Here is a 23582-nt window from a genome sequence, read left to right as displayed (position 1 = left end):
ATAATCTATTAGTATGGCTCATAAACCTATTTGCTATTTGGACATCCACTATTAATATTTATAACAAAGAGACTTTCATCCTAATTGTTTGAGATATGTTCTAAAATTTGTAGTTTTTCGTGGCAGTAGTTGAGTTATATGTAAAATGCATTGTGTGATGTCACATTCTCTCGCGAAACAATATATTCTAAAATGCAATGGACTGGAATTAAACGATTCCAACTTGCCTAGCGTCGACTTTTCTTTGCATAATTCACCACGTCGGCGGCGCTAGCTAGTAGCGTCACTCTTCCCTACTATTAAATATTTCTTGTTTTTTTTTTTTTTTTTTAAGAACGTGTTTTTTGAATATTGTACAGATATTCCAATCATAATAAATAAAGAGACGTAGACTGATTAAGAGTATTTTTTTTGTGGTGATCATGGTTTGAACTTCGGACCTTACATATATTATGCATTGTCTTTATTAATTGAGTTAAACTCACAAGAGAGACTAATCAAGAGTATGTTAGAATGATGTATTGAAAATTAATTAGAATTTAAATTAAATATTTCAACTTAATTCTCTTTATTTCAATTTTTCTTTTATTTGGATAGATTAATAATGCAAAATCTCATTAACTCCCCTAAAAAAAATCTCATTAACTTTGTTGATTTATTTTTATGAAATCTCAAATAGTTGAGAGGGACCAATTTCAAAATATGAAAGGGACCAATTACAGGACCGATTTAGATAATTTTAGGACCAATTATATAATTTTTTGAAAACTTATAATGACAACTTCACAAAATTTTAAAAATATAAAGACCAATTTAAAACCAAATGTATAAATTTTTGAAACATATAAGAACCAATTTGAAATTCACATTGTATAGGTAAGATAAGTTCTTAGGTGATATTTAAAATTCTCTAAATTTAACTTTGACAAAATATTCATAAAATCCCTTCATTTTGATTTAGTTTTTTTTTTTTTTCTTTCAAATTTATCATTCAAACAATGATAGGTTTCATTCAAACACACTCTCTAAGAGTTAAGAGTATTATTATTTACAAATTATATATACTATTTGTAAAAAATCACATGAAAACTAACCTTTCTATTTCAATTTCTTATTTTGTAACAAATTTCAAAGTTATATTTAAAACATATGTACTACTTTTTTTTTTTAATGTTTTTTAGATTTCAAACCTTTATTTAACAATTTCTTATTTTGCTACTATAATTTTGTTTTTCTAACTTCTATTTTTTCTTCTTCTACTAATCGATCACTTTTTGTATGTTAATGTTAACTATTTTGCCGACCTCTAAAAATGGACCGGTTCTGTGTTAAAGAAAGCCATGGCCCCAAATCATTACCAAACTAGTGGTTTTTATAAATATTGGACAAATAAAGGGATTTCTAAATATACTTGTCTTTCTTTATTAAAAAGATGAAGTGGTTGAAATAAACAATGACAAATATAAAACGACTCTAGGAATCAACCAATAGGTGTCACGAAAGGAGAGGTTGTAAGTAGATTCTAATTTTGACGTGGCTCTTATTTCTTCTAATTAACGATCGATGCAACGAATTTTATGTTTTCTTGTGCATTCTTTCTCATTTCCTTGGCCTATATATGTAAACCCACCACCTTGTTTCTAAGACACTGCAACCTATTACAACAAAATAGCTTCTGTCTGCTGGAAGCTCAAAACACCATCCTCTCACAAATTTTTACTATTTTGAATCATCAATGGCTCGCAACTTCAACAACGTTAAAGCTATCTCTGCTCTTGTTGCTGATGGATTCTCCAACTCTATTAGGTACTACAATGATTTAATTTCTCATCTCCTAAGTAATTAATAAAATATTTCTTTTGTGATTGATTCAAATTCAAAATTAAAGCAACTGCAAATTGCTCTACTTTAGTTTTTGGACCTTTTATTTTAATATCTCATCTTTCTTGTTGAAAGGGCCACTTCATAAATAAAAAAAAAGGGGCTCACTTATTAGTTTTTTCTCTACACATAACTTCAAAGAATTTTATCAAATTTTATTATTATAATTGGTTTGTAATAATTGTTGGTATGGTATAGACGAGGATATGCGACGGCGGCAACACAAAACGCAACAAGAGGAGTAGCAACCTCCACCAAATCAGGGGAGGACAAGGTGGCAAATGCCAACAAAGTGGCGTGGGTCCCCGACCCCGTCACTGGTTACTATAAACCGGAGAACACCAGCGAGGTTGATGTTTCTGACCCACGAGTAACGGTTTTGGGCAAAAAAATAATCAACACAGAGCAGTAATTTAATTTAAATATGTTGTTATTGGCGATTTGAAGTGTATGTTTGATATTACGAAGTTGGACAAAATTATAGTATCATGGTGAGTTCATAATTTGTAACTTTTGCAAGAATAGGATGTTTCACCATAATTTTGTAAAACACATTGCGATATCAAATAAGTACTAGATTGTGTCTTTTGGTTTTGAGGTTGATCTCGCTTGTACATCTCGGTCTCCATTTGTTTTTAATTTTAGAAAGGAAAAATAACTAAGAAAAAAGGAAAAATAGCATACGTAAAGAATTAAATTGTTAAAATATAAAAATCTAAAATTATAAAGGTGAAATCTATATTTCTTTTACGTGTGTTATTTTCAGACCACGCCAAATTAAGATGACTATTTGATGTATTTTTTGAAGGAATGACTATTTGATGTATTAACACTTTTTAGAAATGAAATTAAAATTATGATATATTAATAGGATTTGTTTTGGTGTGAATTAGAAAAAGGTTCACACACGAGTTTGGTTTTGAGTTGTGGTCAGGAACGTTTTCTCATATTTTAAAGTTACCGATCCGTGACATTCATGTTCATACTATATGAAGAAGACTCACGGGACAGTGAATACTGAATACTGAATGTCGTCTTGGTAGTAATAATCATACTCTAATATATTACCAAAAAATAAAAATACTAATACTCTAATCCAACGATAATAACCACTAGCTCATAAGAGGTTTAATATACGGTGAATATAATGCCACCTGCAGAATTTGATTGGATATGTATCTCTAATTCAATCAATATCATGTCATATTTTATATTAATTTATTTTAAAATAAATTCAAATATTAAATAAATTTTGCTTGGGGTATCGATTTTCAATCAAACTCCAAATATCTAAAAGAATTACTTTAGTATAATTCAATTATGCTAAGTTAATTTGATTTTTTTTATGAAATAATCTAGTAGTTTATCTCACATTTTAAATGTAGAAAAGTGAACAATCTGAATTTAAATGCCGATCGATCCTTATATATTATTGTCCATAAGGCAATGGACACCACTTCTTATGAGTAGGTTCATTAGAAATAACCAACCTATTGCTCAACATGCCATTTCCTCCATTTGGTTAGGATTCAAACCTCACTTCAATGAGGTCATTCATAATTCCATTTGGATTATAGGTAAGGGAACTAACATTAATTTTTGGAATGATTATTGTATTGGCTCCCCTATTTCTGATATTCTTCATATTCCTCCTAACATTAAAAGATCATTAGCAAAAAAGGTTTATAATATGATTGTTAATTAATAGCACTCTGGTGGTTCCTGGTATTTTAGCAACTAATTTTCCCCGTATTAATACTCTCCTTAATCACATAATCCTTTGTGAGACTGAAATGCATGATGCCTTGGTGTGGAAGAATTCTACTGAATGCATTCTAAAAGCTAAATTGACTTTCTTACGTTACAAGCAAAATGCAAACCCAGTTATTTCGGGAAAGAAAATTTGGCACAATTTTATCCCTCTTTCTTACGTTGCATTCTTGTGTCTGCTTGCGGATTTTGTCTCAAAAGTGTTGAAATAATATAATTATTGCATCGTTCCTTTGCAACTCAATTTTCAATAATAAAGGAAGAAAGAGCAAAAGTAATGGTATGACAAGACTGAAGATGATTTTTTAATAGTAAAGGAAGAAAGCATAAAACAACAAAATGCAGAGGTAAGAAAATAAATTCAAGATAAAAATTATAAAAATTGTGAAAAAAAATATAATAGCATATTAATATATAAAAATTTTGGGGAGTACCATAGCTTCGGTTGATCCCCTTTCTAGCTCCATCCCCGATCAAAATTAATATTGATGGCTCAGCTAGGGACAAACCTTCAATTGTTGCTTGTGGAGCCATGTTTTGTGAATCTAGAGCTACACTTTTGTTAGTTGTGTCTCTCATAATTGTCGTTCAAAAAATGCTATATGCTGAGATTCTAGCTATTATTATGTCTCTTATGCATGCTGAACAGAAAGGCTACACAAAAGGTTGGATTGAAGCTGATTCACAAGTATCTATTTTAGCTTTTGCAAACACTCTGTGGTTCCTTGGAATCTTAGGATTAGATAGTATAATTTCTTGTTTTACTCCAAAATAATTCATTTCCATCGCTCTCATATTTTTATAGAAGGAAATGATTATGAGGATAAACTTGTTAATTGTGGCCATAGTCTTACTAATACAGCTTGGTGGTTTGGTTATCATGACTTCATTAATCCTAGTTTTTTTTTGGGGATTGATTAAGACTATCATCGTTTTCGTTAAGCTTCTTTAGTTGGGTTTTGGTTTGATCCACCGAACATTTTTTTTAATTTAATAAAAATTAATTAAAACATGTATTTTATATGCAGTTAATTTAATGTTTGAATTTAATTAAAATCCATGTGGCACATGACAAAAATGACACGTCATAAAAAAATGCCAACTCATCGCATAATTGAATGAGAGACTACCAAATCAAAAATGGGATAATCTTGGAGGTCAAAATCACACAATAAATTTTGAGGTTAAACTCACATAATTGAAAAATTAGGATGGCTAAAAGCGCAATTAATCAATTAATAATATATGATGAGTGCATTTGACATATAATATTGTTGTGGTTCAGCATGATGGGATATCAAAATATCATATTATGGTTTTTAAATTGTCATCATAGCTAGAATATCAAATGTCATAATTAATATATGTTTCATTAATAACGCAAGCTCACAAATCATTCAGTTAGACTCATCAACATACCAATCATTACTCCCTCCGATAATAAAATTAGTGGTCTCAAATATAAGAAAAAATATAGTAAAATGAACCTATTAAATGTCAGAATTCCAAATTTACCCTCATTAAACACATCTCATTAATGTCTTTACTACTCCAAAACAAGGGTAAAATTAGAAAAATATCACTTTTTATAATGACTTAAATGTGATCAATCCACTTTCTTAATATGTGTGTAAATTTTTTTTGTTTCTTATATCTGGGACGGAAGGGAGAAGTACATTTATAGTTTTGGACAAGGTAAAAGCTCATGCTCGCCGCTTACGAGGTCCAAATACTACTTTAGCCCAAGAATAATATCTACCGAGCAAAAACTAAATCGTAAGAAGACCCAAACATTGCATACACCATGTCTTTAGCAAATGATAATTTCTCTCCTTCCCTTCAACAGTCATAAGCTTATAATTTCCTAAAATTCATAACACTTCTGACCATCAATGTCATCGAACGTTTAACGTTTATCGAAACCAGTCATTCGTAACGTCCTACCAACAGTCATTTTGACAATCATTTCACTAATTGTATAACAAGGTCCTTACACCACAATTCGTATACAATTTATAATTTAACCTCTCACTCACCCTTTGTTTTCTTACTGACTTAAATGCTGTAGATTTTACCGGTAGACCCTTTCCCCCAACTCGCGTCTTGACTGTTGTTGTTCGACCAACAGATGACATATAATACTCCCTTGTGAATTTTTTGACAAGAGCATCCTTCCTTGTAATGTTTTTTTTTTTTTTTTTTTTTTTTAAAATTTTTTTTTTTATTATAGAGTGGCCCTCATCTAGCGGTCTTGGCACCAGCATTGTGAATAATATGACATGATGACACGGATTTGTTGTGGTGTATACTGATATCTGCCATACATTGTGTAATTTAACTCCAGTCACTGGTTTCTCTATTATTGGTGCATATTAAAATATATTCGCCACATAATGTGGGTCATAAAAGGATACAAAATCCACCAAAAGCAAAGGGAGCACTACCGGAGCCCGACATCAATAAAAATATGGCCCCATATACACCTTAGTAATCTCATTTTCAATAATAATAAGGCATAATTACTTTTTTAATCATCTAACTATTTAATTGGTATTGAATTGTTCCTCTAACTAAAAATTGATTTATTTCCGTTTTCTAAGTTTTTTACCGTTACTACATTTAGTCCTTTCAGTTAGTTTTATTCAAAAAACGTTAGGGTTTGTGTTATATGGGTCCTCTAACTTTATTTATTAGTATCATTTTGGTCCTATGCGTATTATGATTAAATAGTGATTGATATTATTAGTAACTATTATGGTTCATATATATGTGTGAAACAGGAGGTCAGGTACCCACATAACACAAACTCTAACGTTTATTTGAATAGAACTAACAGAAAAGACCAAATGCAGTAAATGTGAGAAACTTAAACGACCGAAATAAATCAATTTTTAGTTAGAGGACCAATCCAATACCAATTAAATAGTTAGAGAACCAAAAAGATAATTTACCCTAATAACAACCATTATAGATAGCTTTTCATAAAATGAAAAGTAACAACAACATCACCATTGGTGATAAGACATTTCAAATGGGAAGAATCATAAGTTAGATAGATTTCTACAAAGATCCTTCCCTCTGAGATCTGCTTAGTGAGAGACTAGTAGTGTCCCAATCAATTCAACATTCAACATATGACACAACGAACCAAAATCACTACTTTGTCAATATAATGTTCAATTCAATCACCATAGTCCAATATCAATCTACCATCAAGCATTACACCAAAAAGCGATAAGTACAATGTTTTTGGAGTTTTCGAACTACTAAACTAAAAAATGAATGAAGTAAAAAAGATAAAGGATAAAAATATGAAAAATAACTTACTTTATCGAATACAATTAACAAGTTGTAACCAAAAAAAAAATACAATTAACAAGTTCAGTATTTATAGGAAAAATTGAGGGCAATTGCCCCCACTAAGTTTCTCATTTTATTATCAATAATTAATTGTTGAATTCTCTAAAAAAAAAAATCAATTATTGAATAATTTAACTTCTTTTCTAATGAAAATTAAGTGTTACCTTCTAAAAAAGAAATTGAATGATTTTGTTTATGCATAATTAAATGGGCTTAATTATACTTTTGATCCTCGCATTTTAATCAGCTCATGAAAATGGTTCTGCCTCTTTCAAATCAAACAAAACTGTCCTAAACTATCATGTTTTTTTTGCTATTTTAGTTATATCTATTTTCAACTCAAGAAACGCAGAGAAATGATAGTTTCAAGCATTTATAGACCTACCCCCTATGCTCAACCATGAAATAAACAAAGAATCTACTCTATTCAACACACTAACAAAAAAAAACCTAATTTGAAACATATCTTAGAAATTAGGGTTTTTTGGTTTGTGTGTTGAATAAAGTGGGTTCCTCGTACCCACATGTTTTATTCCTTGTTTATTTCATGGTTGAGCATATGGGGTAGGTCTAAAACTGTCATCTCTCTGTGTTTCTGAAGTTGAAAATAGGAGATAGGACTAAAACTGCAAAAAACATATAGTTTAGGGACGATTTTGTTCGATTTGAAAGAGGTAGGACCATTTTCGTGAGCTAGTCAAAATGCGAGGACCAAAAGTGTAATTAAACCTAATTAAATGTCTAATGACGTGAGAGAAAAAAATCAGTCTACAATTGCATTGCTCAATGTTGGAGACATCAAACTTCATGACTAATTTTATTTTTTTAATCTATAATTACTGTTGTTATATCAATCTCTAGTAATGTTTTTATACAAATATTTGTATTATATGATTTTGTCTCCACAAATAAAAAATCCTGAATCCGTTTTTAAGTCCTACTAGCTCAAATGACGTGGCCTATAGAATTTAGCCATGCTCAACTATTTACATGGACAAATACGTGAGCTTTTCCAATGTGAGGGGTACATGACGCCGTACGTTTGACTTAAGGTATTTTACGCCCTACGTTTGACTTAAGGTATTTTGCTTCGTGACATTTTTTGTTGAAATAATCTGAGTTAGTGGTGCTATAAACATGAAACACGAGTTAAGTACCTAATTTTAATTCCACCGAGTTTTGACCAAGTCTCATATTTTCACGACCTTCGTATATCTCAATAAACTCGAGAAAGATTCGACTAACCCATGTTTTGCTATATTTACGTTTGCCTAACCTACCATCGATTGAGGAGAATTCACATGACCTAACAATTTTGACATATTTGTGAGTTAAGCTAAGATTTGACAGGCTATCATCATAATGTAAACCTGCTATAAAGACTACCTGTGTTCATGATTCAATTGATTTCAATCAATTTGTCACACGAGTGTTTTTTTTGTGTGACTAATTTTGTCACTGGAGTTCGTCCTTAATTGCAGATAAACAATATCCCCATTCCAGCTATGGGTGATAACCCATTCCAAATGAAGAGATTCAAAAGATAGATTTCTACGAAGATTCTTCCTTGTAAGATCCGTTCAACATATGATACATGAAGAATCAACATTAGTAATCTGTCAAGAAGGTAATATTGTTCAATATTACCATGATCCACCATCAATCTGTCATCAAGCATTACACCAAGACCATCACTAAGGTTTCCAATCTTCATTTAAATCAAAAACCAATTGATTTTACACGGTTAGATACACTAATCTGATCTCTCCCCTTATACAAACATACTATATTAATTCATATTACATGCTCAAAACCAACATTTAACAAAAAAAAAATGTCATATAATATATGATATATCCAATTAAAAAAAAAAAACATCTGCAGTAAAAAGAAACACAGATGATATTTTTATATATAATGATACTATACATTAACAGTCACCACTTCATGCCACCAAACTATCAATGAAGCAGAGACACATACCATACACCATGACATATTGACACGATAATAATTTGTAAAATGACACAATTCACATTTGTTGGTGCGTACACACTGACATATGTCGCACACCAGACACGTCTTCGATGAAAAGTGGCCAAGGGTGAAAAACATCTTAAGAAGAAGAAAGAGAAGGGTTTTTAGTATTCAATTTAAGTTTTCTAATTCTCAAAGGATCACAATCCAAACCACAGCCACACTGCGGAGATTCAAAGAAATCATCCAAAGGAAAAGCCGCAGAAGCAACACCAACAGAGAAATCAAGATTATCACTTTTCCTAACAACTTCAAGAATATTCACCCAGAAGAACATCACTTTGACACTTATACCCCTGAGATCGGTAAGTCTGTTTTCCGTTATTTTACCGGTGATCGTTGATTTGTAACTCAATTGATACGAACCTTGTAACGAAAAACTGCACGAACGATTTAGATCAGCGCGGAAATTTCCACTTGATTTGTCTAATTCGTAATTGGTTACTCCTATTGGGAGAATTCCCGGTGGGAAGTTGTAGGTTCGTAAGGCTTCGTAGGCAGTTGGAGTTCCGGTGACGGTAAGCGCCGCCGCCGTCAGGAGGAGGAGGAGAGCGACGGGGCTAGTCATCGGAATCTGATTGATTTTTTTTTTTTGAAGAATCGGAATCTGATTGATTGTGGTTTTTTTATTTGTGAAATTGTTTGAATGATTTAAACGACAGCGTTTGAGGGTGATAAGGAGTGTTTGGTGGGACACGAGAAATGTTCGGTATATGGAACAAGATGAGATTTATGGTATCTACGTTGAAGTGCTCGCTTTGTTGTCATTGTTTTGTTCCTATTGGATAGTGGATCTTTCTTTATGATGTCATCATTTTCCTTTTCCACAGTTGCAATAAAAAGTTATAAACTCCCACGTGTGTAAGTGTTTATTGGCTCCTTTTACCATACATCCATACATTTGTATATATCAATACTTCAAATTAAAATGGTCAATAGTTTTTTGACAGCATGAAACAAGTAAGTTTGACTCGATTATAGAATTAGCACCATCAAACTTGTGAATTTTGCACTTTGAGGCTTTTATTTTATGATATAATTAATTTTAATTCGATTTAAAAGAAAACAAATTTAAATCGTTACTCTTCTCCTTTATGGCAGTTCTTCTTCTTCATCTCCTTCATTGCAATAGTTTGAGCATTTTCATCGAGTTTTATTTGGACGTTTTCAAACGATAAAAATCTTTTATTTTTCTAGTCTCCAGGAGAGGTATTATCATGAAGGAATGCTACTGACATGAACTAATTTGCTTATATCTAGGGAACTACAAGAACTAATTTGACAAATTTTAATTAAACTTTGCAGTTATTTTTTATAGCAAAAAAGGGGATAGCTAGCAAAAACACTCACCACACTACCAAAAAAGGGGAACGGCAAGGAAAAACAACACTAATTTGCGGTTATTGATTTCTGCAGCAAGAAAAAGGGGAACACTCACGACACTAATTTGTAGTTTTGTGTTCGCAGAAAGAAAAAGATGAGGTTAAGTCTCAGATGTTGAATGATGAAGAGAAAATTGTAATGGTGGTTAATGATTTGGTTTTGTTTTGATTAAAAAAATTAATTAATTAATTTACTGAAGTAATAATTTATACAATTTTTAAGGGTTAAATTAAATAGAGAAGTGTACCAAAACTCTTTCCCTTCAATCAATCTTTAATAATGTTGACAAGGATCATTTAATTGAAATGACACTTTTCTATTAGTTAAACATTTGAGAGTACCAAAACACTTAATTTTGTCTAGAGTACCATAGAAATTGCCGTGTTTTATTTGTCGCCAAGTTACAAACTCGAATCATTGTTATTTTCCTCCAAACAGCCAGGCTTTGCTCTTTTCAATGCGTACATAGGCTATCCACAAGTTACACATTAATCACCTTAATCTCCCTTGCAGTATGAGTCCAACTTAGACCAATTTTTCTCACCATTAGATTAAACTAATCCACAAAAGTTTTTTTAATAAACTCAAAATTAAGTCAATCTAAACATACCCTCATTAAAGATGAGAATGAAAATAGAGAAATGTTGGTGAACTAACGAAATATTTAGATGCCTACAAACAAAAACAACGTTCTAGTCTTTGAGAAACAGCGCAGCAACCGACCAAAGGAATTAGGATTTGAATTTTTTTAAGTAATAGTAGTATGGTGTTTTTTGTTGGGTTGGGCTGGGGAAAGACTAGAATTATTTGACGCTTGCTTTTCTAAATTTCAAAAGTTCCTGATAACATATGGAAATGACCAAAAAATTCAGCAGTAATTAACTACCGCCGGTTTTCCAGATATAAGCTAGTTAACTACCAATGTGGGTATTTTAGACATTTTTATGTGTTAATAAGAACTTTTTGAAGTCAGAAAAGCAATTTTCAAATTATTTGGGCCTAATGGAACACCAAACCAGGTTAGCCCAATATTTTGTAATGAGCAGTGAGGCTTAAGTACAAGAAAATTGCTCTTTAGGCTTCCATTTTTTCTTTCAGCCACTTAAAAAGACCAAAATATTCTCCATAGCAGTTAACTGTCGGTTAAGATACGTTTTAAATCGGCTAAACCAATTTACAATGATTGAACCAATCTAAAAAGTTCTGAATGACACTTGCTGAAGAGGCCAACGACACTCAAGTGCCGTTTGACGAAGGATAAGAGAAATTTTGGAAGCTTCAACGGTAACTCTCTAGGTACAGGTCAGCTACGGTTGAGACCGCCGAAGCGGCCAAATTAACCAACTCAAATTGATACTTTAGTCCACCCAACCCAAATGGCCGTTGTTGTCCATTTTTTTTTGCTTGCAGACCAGTTGGATTCGGACGGATCAACCTAATTTTTCTAGCCCTAAATGAAATCCATGTGAGTCTTAACGCTTTATGTAGATCCTACATAACTTTCACCCAATAAGACAATAAATATAAAAATGATTTGTTGAAAAAAGTGTTGTTAGCCATTCTCTTATGTTATACTATGCCGAATTTGATTTAAATATCACAGCATATTTTGCAAATACCTTCCTCTCGATGATCACCAGTATCGGCAGATACAACTCCATGAAAACTTCCGCGAAGTTATATTTTTGTTCTACCCAAGAACAATTCCTGAACTAGCCAAAATTCAAATTACCTCTGCTTCTAATCAGTTAACATATGTTTTAGCATTTCAAATATTCACTTAGTTATTTGTTTATTTATCAATATACTACACTATGATTTATATTTATTAATTAAAGTCTATACAAGCTGTCCCCACAATTTCATTTTGTGTTTAATGTATTAAAACTCATTGAAGCAGGGACCTACACCATACTTTCCCGTTTCCCCTTCCGTTATCTACAAAATCCATTTCCACTACACATGATGTTACGTGGAAGAGGAACCAACATGTCCAACATATCATAATTAACAATAACAAACTTATCTACCAGAAAAAAAAACAATAACAAACTTATCTACCAGAAAAAAAAACAATAACAAACTTAACACTCGTTACATTTACAGCTCTAGATACACTTTGAATTTGCCGGTGGTAGTGTCCAATTCGTAGCAAACTGCACATTTGGCAAAGGCTGTTAGGATTAAGGAGCTGAAAAATAGGACTACGATGAAACACAGTGGAATCGGTGTTGGGGGTGATGGGTTTTGATGTTTGAAATTCTGAACCCTTTCTTTTTCTTGGCGGGGACTGTGAATGTGAATCATGAATAACCAACCAGAGATAGTATTTGTTTATTAACAGTTTGATGCAATACAAGACAGGTAGAATGGTAGTATTATCCAGGCCATGGATTACAATCAAATACGTGGGGTGCATTCTAGTGTATGTATCTAATAAACAAACTTAATCTGCAGATAACATCATTTCAACATGACTTAATACAATCATATTAGATAGACAATTGCAAATTTTTCTAGATGCTCAATCTCAATTCAATAGATTCGTCATCACTTATACTATTGATAAATATCAGATAAAAAGTACATACAAGGTTCATACGACGACGAGACTCAGAGAGTACTTACATAAAACCTAGCAACAAAGTTCTTACGCCTGCAACAGAAGTTGAACACACACTCTTACAAAGTATGAGTCAACTCCTTACCAACTAGACAACCTGACTTGCAGCAAAATTCATAAGCTGTTTCATGATAATAACAGCAGCAATCATTAATATTAATGAAGTACATACTTCCTTTATGAACCTAAAAAGACATAAAACTAAAAGAGATAAACAAAAAACGACATGCCCACGGCAGGGCAAGACAATAGAATGATGCAAGTTACACTAACCCCAGTTTGGATCTTTAATTCACGTGAGAGAAAACAAAATACACCCTCAAAAAATTCACCTATTATTATTACTGAATTTCAATTCCAAAAAGCATAAAACAAAGAAGATAAATAGATATAGATCTAAAATCTTCAACAGAAAAGTTCGTTCAATAATCCATTCCGAAATTGAATGATACAATAAAATACAATAAAACCTAAATTGAAGAAACTTGAACATCACCGTTTAACCTCAGAATATTATTGCAATCAAACCCACAACCACACTGAGGGCATTCAAGGAAATTCTCAACTCCAAAACCAGCAGAAGTAATCCCAACAGAAAAATCAATATCATTACCCTTACGAGAAACCTCAACAATATTCAACCACAAAAGCAAAATCCTGACGGAAACACCCTTCAGTTTATAAAGTCTATTCTGCGAAATCACACCACTGATAGTAGATTTGTAACTAAGTGTATAACTCTCAATAACAAAGCTACAAGTTTTCTCGAAATACACAGAAAATTGACCTGTTTCTCTGTTAAGGGAATACCCAATTGCTCCTTTTGGAAGAAGACCCATTGGGAAACCGTATTCCATTAGAAGATCGTATGCTGATAAATTTTTTGGTTCGATTAAGGTACATGATGATAATGATGATGATATTGTTAGAGAGATTAACAAAATCAACACCGATTTAAGCGAATACATAATTACAAGTTTTGAATTGTAAATTGGTTTGGTTATGAAAAGGGGTTGTTTAGAAGAATAGGATTTTTGGTTTATTGTTGTTTGGTTGTTTGTTTGAAGTTTGAAGATGCGGTGGAAATCGAGGTTAGATGGGGAGATTCTTATGATATGCTTTGTTTTGGTAGGTTTGGAAAATATTAAATTTTTAACAAGAAAATCTTTTATAAGTTCAAATATCTCTATTTTACATAATTGTCAAAAATTTATATTAAATAATTTCACTGAATTCGTCAAAAAAAAAAAAAGTTTCATTGAATACATCTGTGTTTTTTTTTTTTTTTGTCTGTGATATTTTTAATCAATTTTTTTTCTTCCAATATTTAGTATTATACAAAAAAAATAATTGTGATATTTAACCAGCCTGACCATGATTTTGTTTTTTTGTTTTTTTATGAGAACTAGTCAAAAGGGCATTTATTATCTTGTATATTATTTAATTGTGATACTTGTTTTATTTTGTAGTATCTATGTTATTTAAATTTTTATTAAAAAACTTAATTAAATTTAACTTTCAATAATGTTTTATAATTTAAATTTGGATTAATTGTGTGTTTTTACCGACTAAATTTATGTTATTAAGGATAAATTTGTGAAGAAAAATGTTTGACAAAATTGGTAGCTAGTTTTATTTAATTATTATATAGATTTTAAAAAATTAAGAAATTATTCTTCAATGAAAATTTATAAATTCAACAAAAAATCTGATTTAATTAATAGTTTCTTTATTGAAAAGAAAACATCGATGGTTACTGATAGTTACTTTTAGGAGTCCATCTTATCTATACTTATACTCCTTCCGTATTTTATACTTCATCCGTTTTAAAATGAGTGTTGTTTTAGCAAAATAAAATTGTTTTAAAATGGATGTCACTTTTAATTTCCAATGCAATAATAATTTTTTTTTTCAATTGTACACTTCAATTAATACTATATACACTACTTCCTAAGTATTATTTTTTCATTGCTATAAGGTGTTGTTGGCACGGTATGGTGCTGGTAGGTTGGAGGAAGGAGGCCGGAGTTGTTCCATGTGGTGGAGAGAGATATTGAAGATTAGGGAGGGTGGTGACGGCGGTGAGGGGGGTTGGTTTGAGCAGATGGTGGTGAGGAAGGTGGGGGATGGGGAAAATACTTTGTTTCAGTATGATTGTTGGGTTGGTGGTGTTATGTTTAGAGCGCGTTTCCGCCATCAGTTTGATTTAGCTATTGATAAATCAACTACGGTTAGAAGTATGTTTTTGCTTGGGTGGGGGGAAGGAGGGGAAGTTTGGGTTTGGAGGATGAGGTTGTGGGAGGAGGAGATGTTAGCGGAGTGTAGGTTATTATTATATGATGTTTCTTTGCAATCTACCTTCTCAGATGGTTGGTAGTGGCTCCCGGATCCTTCAAGGGGTACTCAGTTCGTGGTGTCTATGATATGCTCACTACTCAGGAACACCCTCCTGTGTGTTTGGACTTAGATTCCATTTGACACAAACAAGTTTAGTTGAAGGTCTTCATTTTTGCGTGGCGGTTGTTGCGTGATCGTTTGCCAACTAAGGCGAATTTGGCGAAGCGCGGTATCATCTCTTTAGAAGATTAGTTTTGTCTGGCTGGGTGTGGTCGCGAGGAGGACGTCTAACATTTGTTCCTCTCGTGTAGCACATTTGGTACTCTGTGGCAGCTAGTGTGGTCGTGGATTCAGTTGATTAGATTATTCGGCACTTGGATTGTGTGGAATGAGCGTAATATCATGTTATTTAAGCAGAAAGACAATACTATGTTTGAATTATTAGAAAAAGTTAAGTCACATTCTCTATGAAGCCTTCAAGCTAAGAAAGTCCTTTTTGTTTTTGGGACTCATATGTGGTGGTCGAGCCCGCTTGTTTGTTTGTTTGGGTATCGACTGATTTGTATCTGTATTCAGGTGCTGACTTTGTATATTCTTTGTGATCTCTTTTCATGTCATTAACGAATGATCATTTTATGAAATAAATCATAAAGCAACAAATTATTCCCCTTTCAGCAAAAGAGATTCAAAGTACTTTTCAACAGAATTATCTATATCAGACAAATGGCCAACGTTCATGATTGAAGCTTCTCAACAGATATTCAATGTACTTTTCCGCTGCATTCAGACTCTGAGTCAGAATCTGCAACATCAGATTCTATCAAGATTTGTATTTAACACTTAGAAGAAGAAATAGAGGAAAAAGACTCATATAATTCAAACCCCCTCCTTTCTTGTGCGTTTTTCGCACCTTCATGCTCAAGCTTCATTAATAATCCAATATTTTAATTTTCCGGGTCCTACAGTTGTTTTTGACGGATTTTGAGTCAATTTATTTATTTATTTTTTTAACAAAAAAAGTCCATTACAAAAGTCTACCAATATTTTTTTTTTTGGTATAAAAGAGGGGAAAATCCAAAAAGAAAGAAAAGTAAGAAATTAAACGGACGTTCCTAGGCATGCAAGTTTCAGAAATATCGTCAAACAAAAGATTTTGAAGTTCACTAGGGGGAGTCTTCAGGATATGAAAATCTAGAAAATCCATCGAAATGCTGAAATTAGCAAGACAATCTGCACTTTTGTTGCCTTCACGCCAAGTATGAGTAATTTTGACGGTCCAACCCAAACTCAAAAGCTATCGAATATACCTGACCAAAGTAGGAGTCGTTCCATAAAATAATAATAATAATAATAATAATAAAAATAATAATAATAATATACTTGTCGGGGCTTTGACCCTCTTTTGTACAAAAAAAATAAAAAAAAAGGTTTTTTCTAGAGTACCTTTGAAAAATGATGGGTAATTTACCCACCAACCAATCATAATGAGCAATTTATTGGTGGGTCAAGATAGTTTATGGATACCACCTAAAAATGTGAACGTTTATTGGTTGGGATAAATAACCCATCATTTTTTCATGGGTACCCTAGTTGTCACCAAAAAATAATATACTTGTCAAAAAGAAAATAAAACTTAAGAATTAATAATAATATTTTACCCATGCGAGGAACTCGCGTACCACGTGAGATATAAAATATGACGGTGTAAGTGAATTTTATCTACTTGTAGGGCAGTCCTTTTTTGTGAAGATAGTTTCTGTTAGATTTGAAGCCTTAGAATTGATGCACTGAACTTTTAAAACATTTCGGTTTGGTTTGAGATGAATCATTAACGATTTATGCCAATTTTACTTGTTGGAGCAGTTCACATCCAAACAAAAATGATTTAAATAAAAATAAAAAAAACTGTTCAAAATCAATTTTTTACTATGTTGAAAAAGATAACATGCAATAGGAGGGATACAAAATATATGATAAGTGCATTGACAAACAGACACAGTGAAAAAATAGTATAGAAAAAATCATCGTTGAAATTTTTTCAAGAATAGAAATAAACCAGAAAGATAAAAATGGAAACCAACGACATGAAGGATGTTTAAGAGAATTTAACATGGAAAACATAAGGAAGTGGTAACTAAAGAAATGTGAGGGGTGTCAATCTTTATAAACTTTGTGTCGTTGTTAGAGTTTAACTAATCTTTGCAATCATCGTTGACTACTAATCTTTTTTGAGGTTACTATCATTTGATGTAAATTGATATGTCAAAAAACCACAACAACTTTCGTTTTTTGATCTTCCTGCGTTTGTATCCTTGTCTTTGATCCAAACAAAACCATCCATGACTCTCGCAATCTTCCAAGTGTTTGTGCATTTTATATTCTCACATTGAAATCTGGTTAACTTATTGAAAAAACTAAGTCCCACATAAATTTAAAATAAGGTTTCTCCAGAGTTTATAAAGATTGACACCCCTCACATTACACACACTAATTTTTGTAAAGATGAGTTAAATTCAATATACAATATTAATGTGGTACCAATTCCTATTGATTTGGACTACCCAACAATTATTTCCTCGGACCAAGGTACTTAGGCCTAATAATATAAAAATCTAATATTATTCATCAAAATCAACATGGAAACCTTTTCAAACTTTAAGTTTTGTAAGGATTAGTTAAACCTATTATAAAAAGTGAATTTCTGTTCGGCCCTCCAACTACTCGCTCTACCTTTTGGATCCTAAAATCTAAAAAAATAAGGGGCTTCGAACGTTTTTTATAATTCAGTGGTGACCAAACCTTCAATTACAACACTTTTTTTTATAGCAAAATTACAACACTTGATTCTTCAAAGAGTAATGATACATAGACACCCTTGATTCTACAAATTTGATTAGTCACATTAAACAAACTTGGATCATTTTTCACTAGCGGATTATTTATTACTTGATGCTTAACAACACATCTACTACCAAGTATGGTTTGTAGGTCCCTAACTAATGTTGGGTCATTTTTTTTTTTTTAGCGAAACTAATGTTGGGTCATTGATGACTAGTAGCATGATGGTTGCACTTGTGTACCCAATTTTCCTTCTAACCATAAAAATTTATTTTGAGCTACTTCAACTATGTAACTCTTGATGAGTATATATTGATTCCAACATTGAATGATTTCTAACCATAATCTTTGAACTCGATCTAATGTAATGGTTCAATCGATAATAGTTTTAGACATATTGTATATTTGATTGTGATTTTAGAAATTATTGTTCATAAATCATTCGATAATTACGAACTCACCTAAGACATTAGGAAATTGTAATCAAATAAAAAGGTTGTGAGTCAATATATTGACCTTAACTAATTTGTTAGTTCATCGTAATACCATGCGACCAATTGTAGAAATTATAGACGCAATTGCCAAGTATCAAGAAATAAAGAATTCAAAAGACCTAATCATTCTAATATCTGATTTTACCAAAACAATTTATTTTATGAACTCAAATATATGCTTTGCATACCCTAAATTTTTATTTATAATTACATTAGTGCCGAGTCAAGATTGAAACAATCCATTTGGAGAGAAAATTTTATAACTTTGACAAATTTCTAGTACACCTACTAAAAATCCATTTTGGTGTCGTTTAAGGGCATTGTTGATTAATTTCAACGAGGCTATTGAAATGGATACTTAAGATTTTTATTTTATTTTTACACAAAAAAATATTTGATTTGTTGTACTCATTATGTATTTTTAATTGTGCTATGATACTAAAAATTTCTTCGAGTTTTATAGCAATCAAAGATAAAATATGGCTGATTGATACTGAAGCGATAAATATCCAGTAGCAATCAAAGACAAAATATGACTGATTGATACTGAACGATAAATATCCTTCGGTATGAAAACTATTTACCATCTCGCAAAATATAATGTTTGGATGAAAAAAATCTCAAGATCAAATGTGAGATGTGGTGAGAATCATCAAGGCGACTATTGTGAGGAGCCTTGTATAAAAGAAGAAGAGCAATAAGTTATCAACATCAATTACAGCTCCCAACTCAAATATAGTCGAGATGAATATTCTTGAGGTCCAATCAAGTTTCATTTGATGAATTTGAAGTTTAGTGCGGTGATCTTATTTAGAAAGCAAATGAGTTAGAAATTAAGTTGGTTGAGATTGGGATGAGGTGGGATTATGTTGTGGTGCAAGAAGAAAAGTTGAAAAACAAAAGTAATTGCGTGGAAGAGAAGCCAGAGTGAGGGTGTCAATCTATACCTGTCAATTGAGACACTACCTATGAGGATTAAAAAGAACATATTCATTTGCAAAAAGAGACTTATTCTTCTCTAAGGTTGGAGAGCACAAATTCCAAAGGTCTAGTGGTTGGAGCTTGGGAACATCTACTTCTTTGAGTCAAGTTCATGAAATTCCTATCAAACAAGAGAAAGAAGAATATATATCAACCTAACAATGGTTAAGGCCTGAAGCTGATTATATTAAAGGAGCGTTAGATGGGACGGAAAAAGAAAACTCAATCTACTGGAAACACCCACACTGCGCAATCACAACACAATTGGACAAATTGTGGCTCGATTGGAGAGTGTAAAAACGATATCCTCTTTTAATAACTTGTCTTTGTCAATGTCGGTTGTTAGTTTGATCCCTTTTTTCAATAACCTGCATTGCTTGTTTGTTATTTTTTTTTTTGAAGAAGCTTGCTTGTTTGTTATTAATAAATGCTTATGGTTCTGAAATTTTTCAGTTCCTAACATTGTTGCTTTACTGATGCTAACCTCAAAGTAGCAAGTTAGAGATATCAGAACTTTAAATCTAACTTAACAACATAGTTTTTTTTTATTTTTATCCCAGTTATATAAGTACCCGATTTAAAATATTTCACTACAAGAAAAAAAATGGTTTCAAGACGGAAAATAATATAATTTAGAGAAAACACGTTTATATAAAAAGAAGAAAATATATAAAATTCAACAAATTCTTACTCTAGGTGTTTGAATTTGACTATATCAATCTACTAGAGTATGGAACACCAGTTTGAGGAATCCAATCATCACCACTCAAGAAATTGGACACCGTGAAATTGGCTGCATCAGTAGCACCGATAACATGATAACCAGTCCATGTCACTCGATTCGCGGTGCTCGAACCCCTATTGCCGTATTCGGCATAGTACAAAGTATTCAACGCAAAATCACCATTCCATTCATGCCAACCAGCAGGGTTTATGAAACTGTCCGTGAAAGATTGCATAAAAACTGTCCTCGAATATTCTTTCCACGGTCTCCCTAGGTATGTTTGTACAGTTCCAACTTTCGGAGCCAAATCATCTGCTGCTTTAATAGTTGCATTTTGTATAGAAGTTCCAGTGTTTTGATTTGGATCAGTTCGACCTTGAGCTGTGATGGAATTGAATTGTCCACTTAGCGGAAGGCGAGGATAAATGTTACAATTTTGCAAAACAACTGCACCATTTCCAAATATGAAGTCAACTGTTCCGTATATATCGCATTCTCGATAAAACTGCCTTAGAGAATGTGTATACAATGTGTCCTGATACCCTTCAAAGCTACAACTATAGAAGGTGGACATATCTGCTCCACTTCTTAGTGCAACTGCTTGGTGTTTGCTTGGTCCAGCGGTGTTGCGAAATGTTATGTTAACTGCCACAAACCCTTGACCAACTACAGCTGAAAATTCACAAGAAACGTCAAATTAGTGAAATTTTTAACCTATAGATTATCTTCAACATTGTGGTCCGAAAATCTTCAATTGGTTGCTGAATTTTTTAATCCGTATATAGCTAAACAATTTATGATGAAATGGCATTTTTTTTTTTTTTTTGTAATGGTATATTGAATATGTCCAAGTATTAAATTTGCTTACCAAATGTAGCCGAATTGAATGTTGTGAAACCATCAACAACATTGTGGTCTCCTGTGATAACTGTTTGATTGATTCCCTCTCCAACCATCATCAAGTACTTTTTGTTTTTGGGTATAGATACGTACTCTTGATACACACCTTTGGTGATAAATATGAAGAAGTATCCATCACTAGCAACCGTGTTATTTGGTGCAGCAGCTACGGCGTCATTGATTGCGGTAAAGTTTCCACTTCCATCTTGACTAACAACGACAACATCACTCACCACAACACTATCTTCATTAGTATTAGTTTGAAGTAGTTTTCTCCCATTGCGTCTAGCGGAATCATAAATAGCACGTGCTTTATTTGACATCTTCAATGGCAAACGACCATTTTTGAAATTCAAATGCTTTCCATTTTGTGGCCATGATGTTCTTATTTTATTTTTAGGAACCCAACCTTTTTTGAACAACGCTAGGGTGACACTATGAAGCTTCATGTCATCGGAGAGCGATGACAACAAATCATTCTTCACTCTCTGATCAGAAGCTATAGTGTTTAGACCTTCCAAACATGTTTGTTGATTAGTCAAAACGGCACTAAGAAAAGTTTCAAAGTCTTCTGCTTGAGAAGTTGGAAGAACATTACTAGATTGATTTGTTGTTGTATAGGTGTTTGATAAGTATTCAAAACTCAATTCAGCAAGGAATCGACAATCTTCAAGAGCACGAATTGTGGATTGAGACAAAGACGAACCACCTTGAAGGTGTGAGTCTATTGAATTCATGAACTTACGGGATTGCGATAAGGATTTTCGAATTGAAATTCGACCGTAGTCATAAATGTTTCCATTTTGATTGGCAAGTATGTTTTTACAATAAGTAGGGTTTACGGTAGACCCACAAATGGTTTCTGGAGGAATACCATTTGCTACATGCAAGGATACAAAGAGCAAGATCGAAAGTAGATAGGCAATGGATCTGTGCTTGAAAGCCATTGGTTTTTGGATGAAGGAATTAAAGGGATGTTGTTATTGCTAGGAGGGATATGAGCTTAAGGTGCATGGCTTGTAGGGTTTATATAGATTTAAGATCAAGATTTTAATTTGTCGTATTATAATCATTAGTGGGAATGTTGGAAAGTCAACTAGTTTGTTAGAATGAATTTGAATATATTGTCTCCTTGTATCTTTGATGTTGATATTGTGGCTACCGTACGTGAATGAATGCATTCACCAAGTACCTACCAACCAACATGATATTGTGATATATTTAATTTTATGAGGAAACATTCATCAAGTTCAATCTAAAGTGGATGTATTCCCTGGGATTTAATTAATTCATTTGTTTACATCTTTTTAAGGAATAATATACGACTTACCTTATAGCCATGAAATATAAAATTATAGCATGTTAACGGCAGGGTGGGGTTGGTTCCCAGCAATCACTAGACACAAAAATACAAAACGAAAGATTTTCTACGAGACGACATCAACGTGGGTGCAATGTATATTTTTTTTTGGTGCAATCGTGGATACATATATTGTTTCTCAAGGTTATATTTGGATTGGATAAAACCTCCAATGTGATAATCAAGGTTATATTAATACTAACAACCTTGTGCCTAGTTTTTATTCAAAAAAAAACTACATGCAGGGTATTTTATTGTTTTTTTTTACTTCCTTTCTAACCAATTGTTAAGTTGGTACTTGTATAGGTGGGGTTTTTTAAGAACCAACTATCGTAAATCATTATGTTAATGATTCAAAGTGATTAATTTCAGAGATGTAATAGTCCAAGAAAAACAAAAAGTCGGGGCAAGGTTTGAATCTAGTCATGATCTCATCAAGATTTGTCACTAATATTATTGAGAAATTCAACTAACCGGTTGGTATAATATAAAAAAAAAAAAAAAGAGTAGAACTAGGTCAACAAACAAAAATGTCGAAATTTTGATGTTGATTCCGCTTGGTTTTTGAACTCTGACTTTTGCACTTACGTGTATACCATTGAATATATGATTGGTTAAATTGAAGATAGTCATAGTCATTAATATAACCGAATCTTTATCAATTGCAAGTAAGTCCATTTTAGTCGTTTCGTCAAGTAGGTTTCGAAATTGATTAATTAATATGAAAGAATAAAGGACATGGACTAGCAGTACTAAAGTGAAAGATGAAGTTAGAAATCCCTAAATCCCAAATTCTCTCTTTAGTTCAAATATATTCTGCAATTACTATGTTATGTTATTTTGAAGAATCTACATACAACAAAGCAGTACTAGCAACTCTTGTAAACGAACTAA

General features: G+C 32.3%; 4 protein-coding genes across 5 annotated transcripts; 1 reads left to right on the top strand and 3 right to left on the bottom strand.

The window, feature by feature from the left end:
- The first annotated feature begins 1603 nt into the window (after positions 1 to 1603).
- Positions 1604 to 2484, top strand: LOC11417464 (indole-3-acetic acid-induced protein ARG2). The gene is made up of 2 exons (XM_003591451.4): positions 1604 to 1806; positions 2080 to 2484. Exons 1-2 carry the CDS (start codon positions 1736 to 1738, stop codon positions 2291 to 2293), a joined length of 285 nt encoding a protein of 94 aa, XP_003591499.1. The 5' UTR covers positions 1604 to 1735; the 3' UTR covers positions 2294 to 2484.
- Positions 2485 to 8890: 6406 nt separating this feature from the next.
- Positions 8891 to 9810, bottom strand: LOC11416817 (uncharacterized protein At5g01610). Its single transcript, XM_003591452.4, has one exon. It carries the CDS (start codon positions 9614 to 9616, stop codon positions 9128 to 9130), a length of 489 nt encoding a protein of 162 aa, XP_003591500.1. The 5' UTR covers positions 9617 to 9810; the 3' UTR covers positions 8891 to 9127.
- A 3155-nt stretch (positions 9811 to 12965) lies between these two features.
- LOC11412469 (uncharacterized) lies at positions 12966 to 14202 on the bottom strand. Its single transcript, XM_024783712.2, has one exon. The coding sequence runs from the start codon at positions 14020 to 14022 to the stop codon at positions 13525 to 13527; it is 498 nt and encodes a 165-aa protein (XP_024639480.1). The 5' UTR covers positions 14023 to 14202; the 3' UTR covers positions 12966 to 13524.
- A 6142-nt stretch (positions 14203 to 20344) lies between these two features.
- LOC25484751 (probable pectinesterase/pectinesterase inhibitor 7) lies at positions 20345 to 22340 on the bottom strand. 2 transcript variants are annotated; one of them, XM_024783711.2, is made up of 3 exons: positions 22123 to 22339; positions 21297 to 21399; positions 20345 to 21100 (listed from the first exon to the last, which is right to left on the bottom strand). In XM_024783711.2, exons 1-3 carry the CDS (start codon positions 22273 to 22275, stop codon positions 20415 to 20417), a joined length of 942 nt encoding a protein of 313 aa, XP_024639479.1. In that variant the 5' UTR covers positions 22276 to 22339; the 3' UTR covers positions 20345 to 20414. The 2 variants fall into 2 exon arrangements, with proteins under 2 accessions (XP_024639479.1, XP_013469178.1); XM_013613724.3 differs by having other exon boundaries at positions 21297 to 22340.
- Between the last annotated feature and the right edge of the window lie 1242 nt (positions 22341 to 23582).

The sequence above is a fragment of the Medicago truncatula genome, chromosome 1, assembly GCF_003473485.1.
Source record: "Medicago truncatula cultivar Jemalong A17 chromosome 1, MtrunA17r5.0-ANR, whole genome shotgun sequence".
NCBI classification, from domain to species: Eukaryota; Viridiplantae; Streptophyta; class Magnoliopsida; order Fabales; family Fabaceae; genus Medicago; species Medicago truncatula.
Note: the sequence above shows the minus strand (reverse complement) of the source record. Positions and strands in the feature narration are given on the sequence as shown.

Bases quoted from the DNA above. Each gene is read 5' to 3' on its own strand.
- LOC11417464 (XM_003591451.4), top strand. From the start codon at position 1,736: ATGGCTCGCAACTTCAACAACGTTAAAGCTATCTCTGCTCTTGTTGCT. The intron at 1,807-2,079 runs GTACTACAATGA...GGTATGGTATAG, and splicing joins GGATTCTCCAACTCTATTAG to ACGAGGATATGCGACGGCGG.
- LOC11416817 (XM_003591452.4), bottom strand. From the start codon at position 9,616: ATGACTAGCCCCGTCGCTCTCCTCCTCCTCCTGACGGCGGCGGCGCTT.
- LOC11412469 (XM_024783712.2), bottom strand. From the start codon at position 14,022: ATGTATTCGCTTAAATCGGTGTTGATTTTGTTAATCTCTCTAACAATA.
- LOC25484751 (XM_013613724.3), bottom strand. From the start codon at position 22,275: ATGGCTTTCAAGCACAGATCCATTGCCTATCTACTTTCGATCTTGCTC. The intron at 21,101-21,296 runs GTAAGCAAATTT...GTGAATTTTCAG, and splicing joins ATTCAATTCGGCTACATTTG to CTGTAGTTGGTCAAGGGTTT.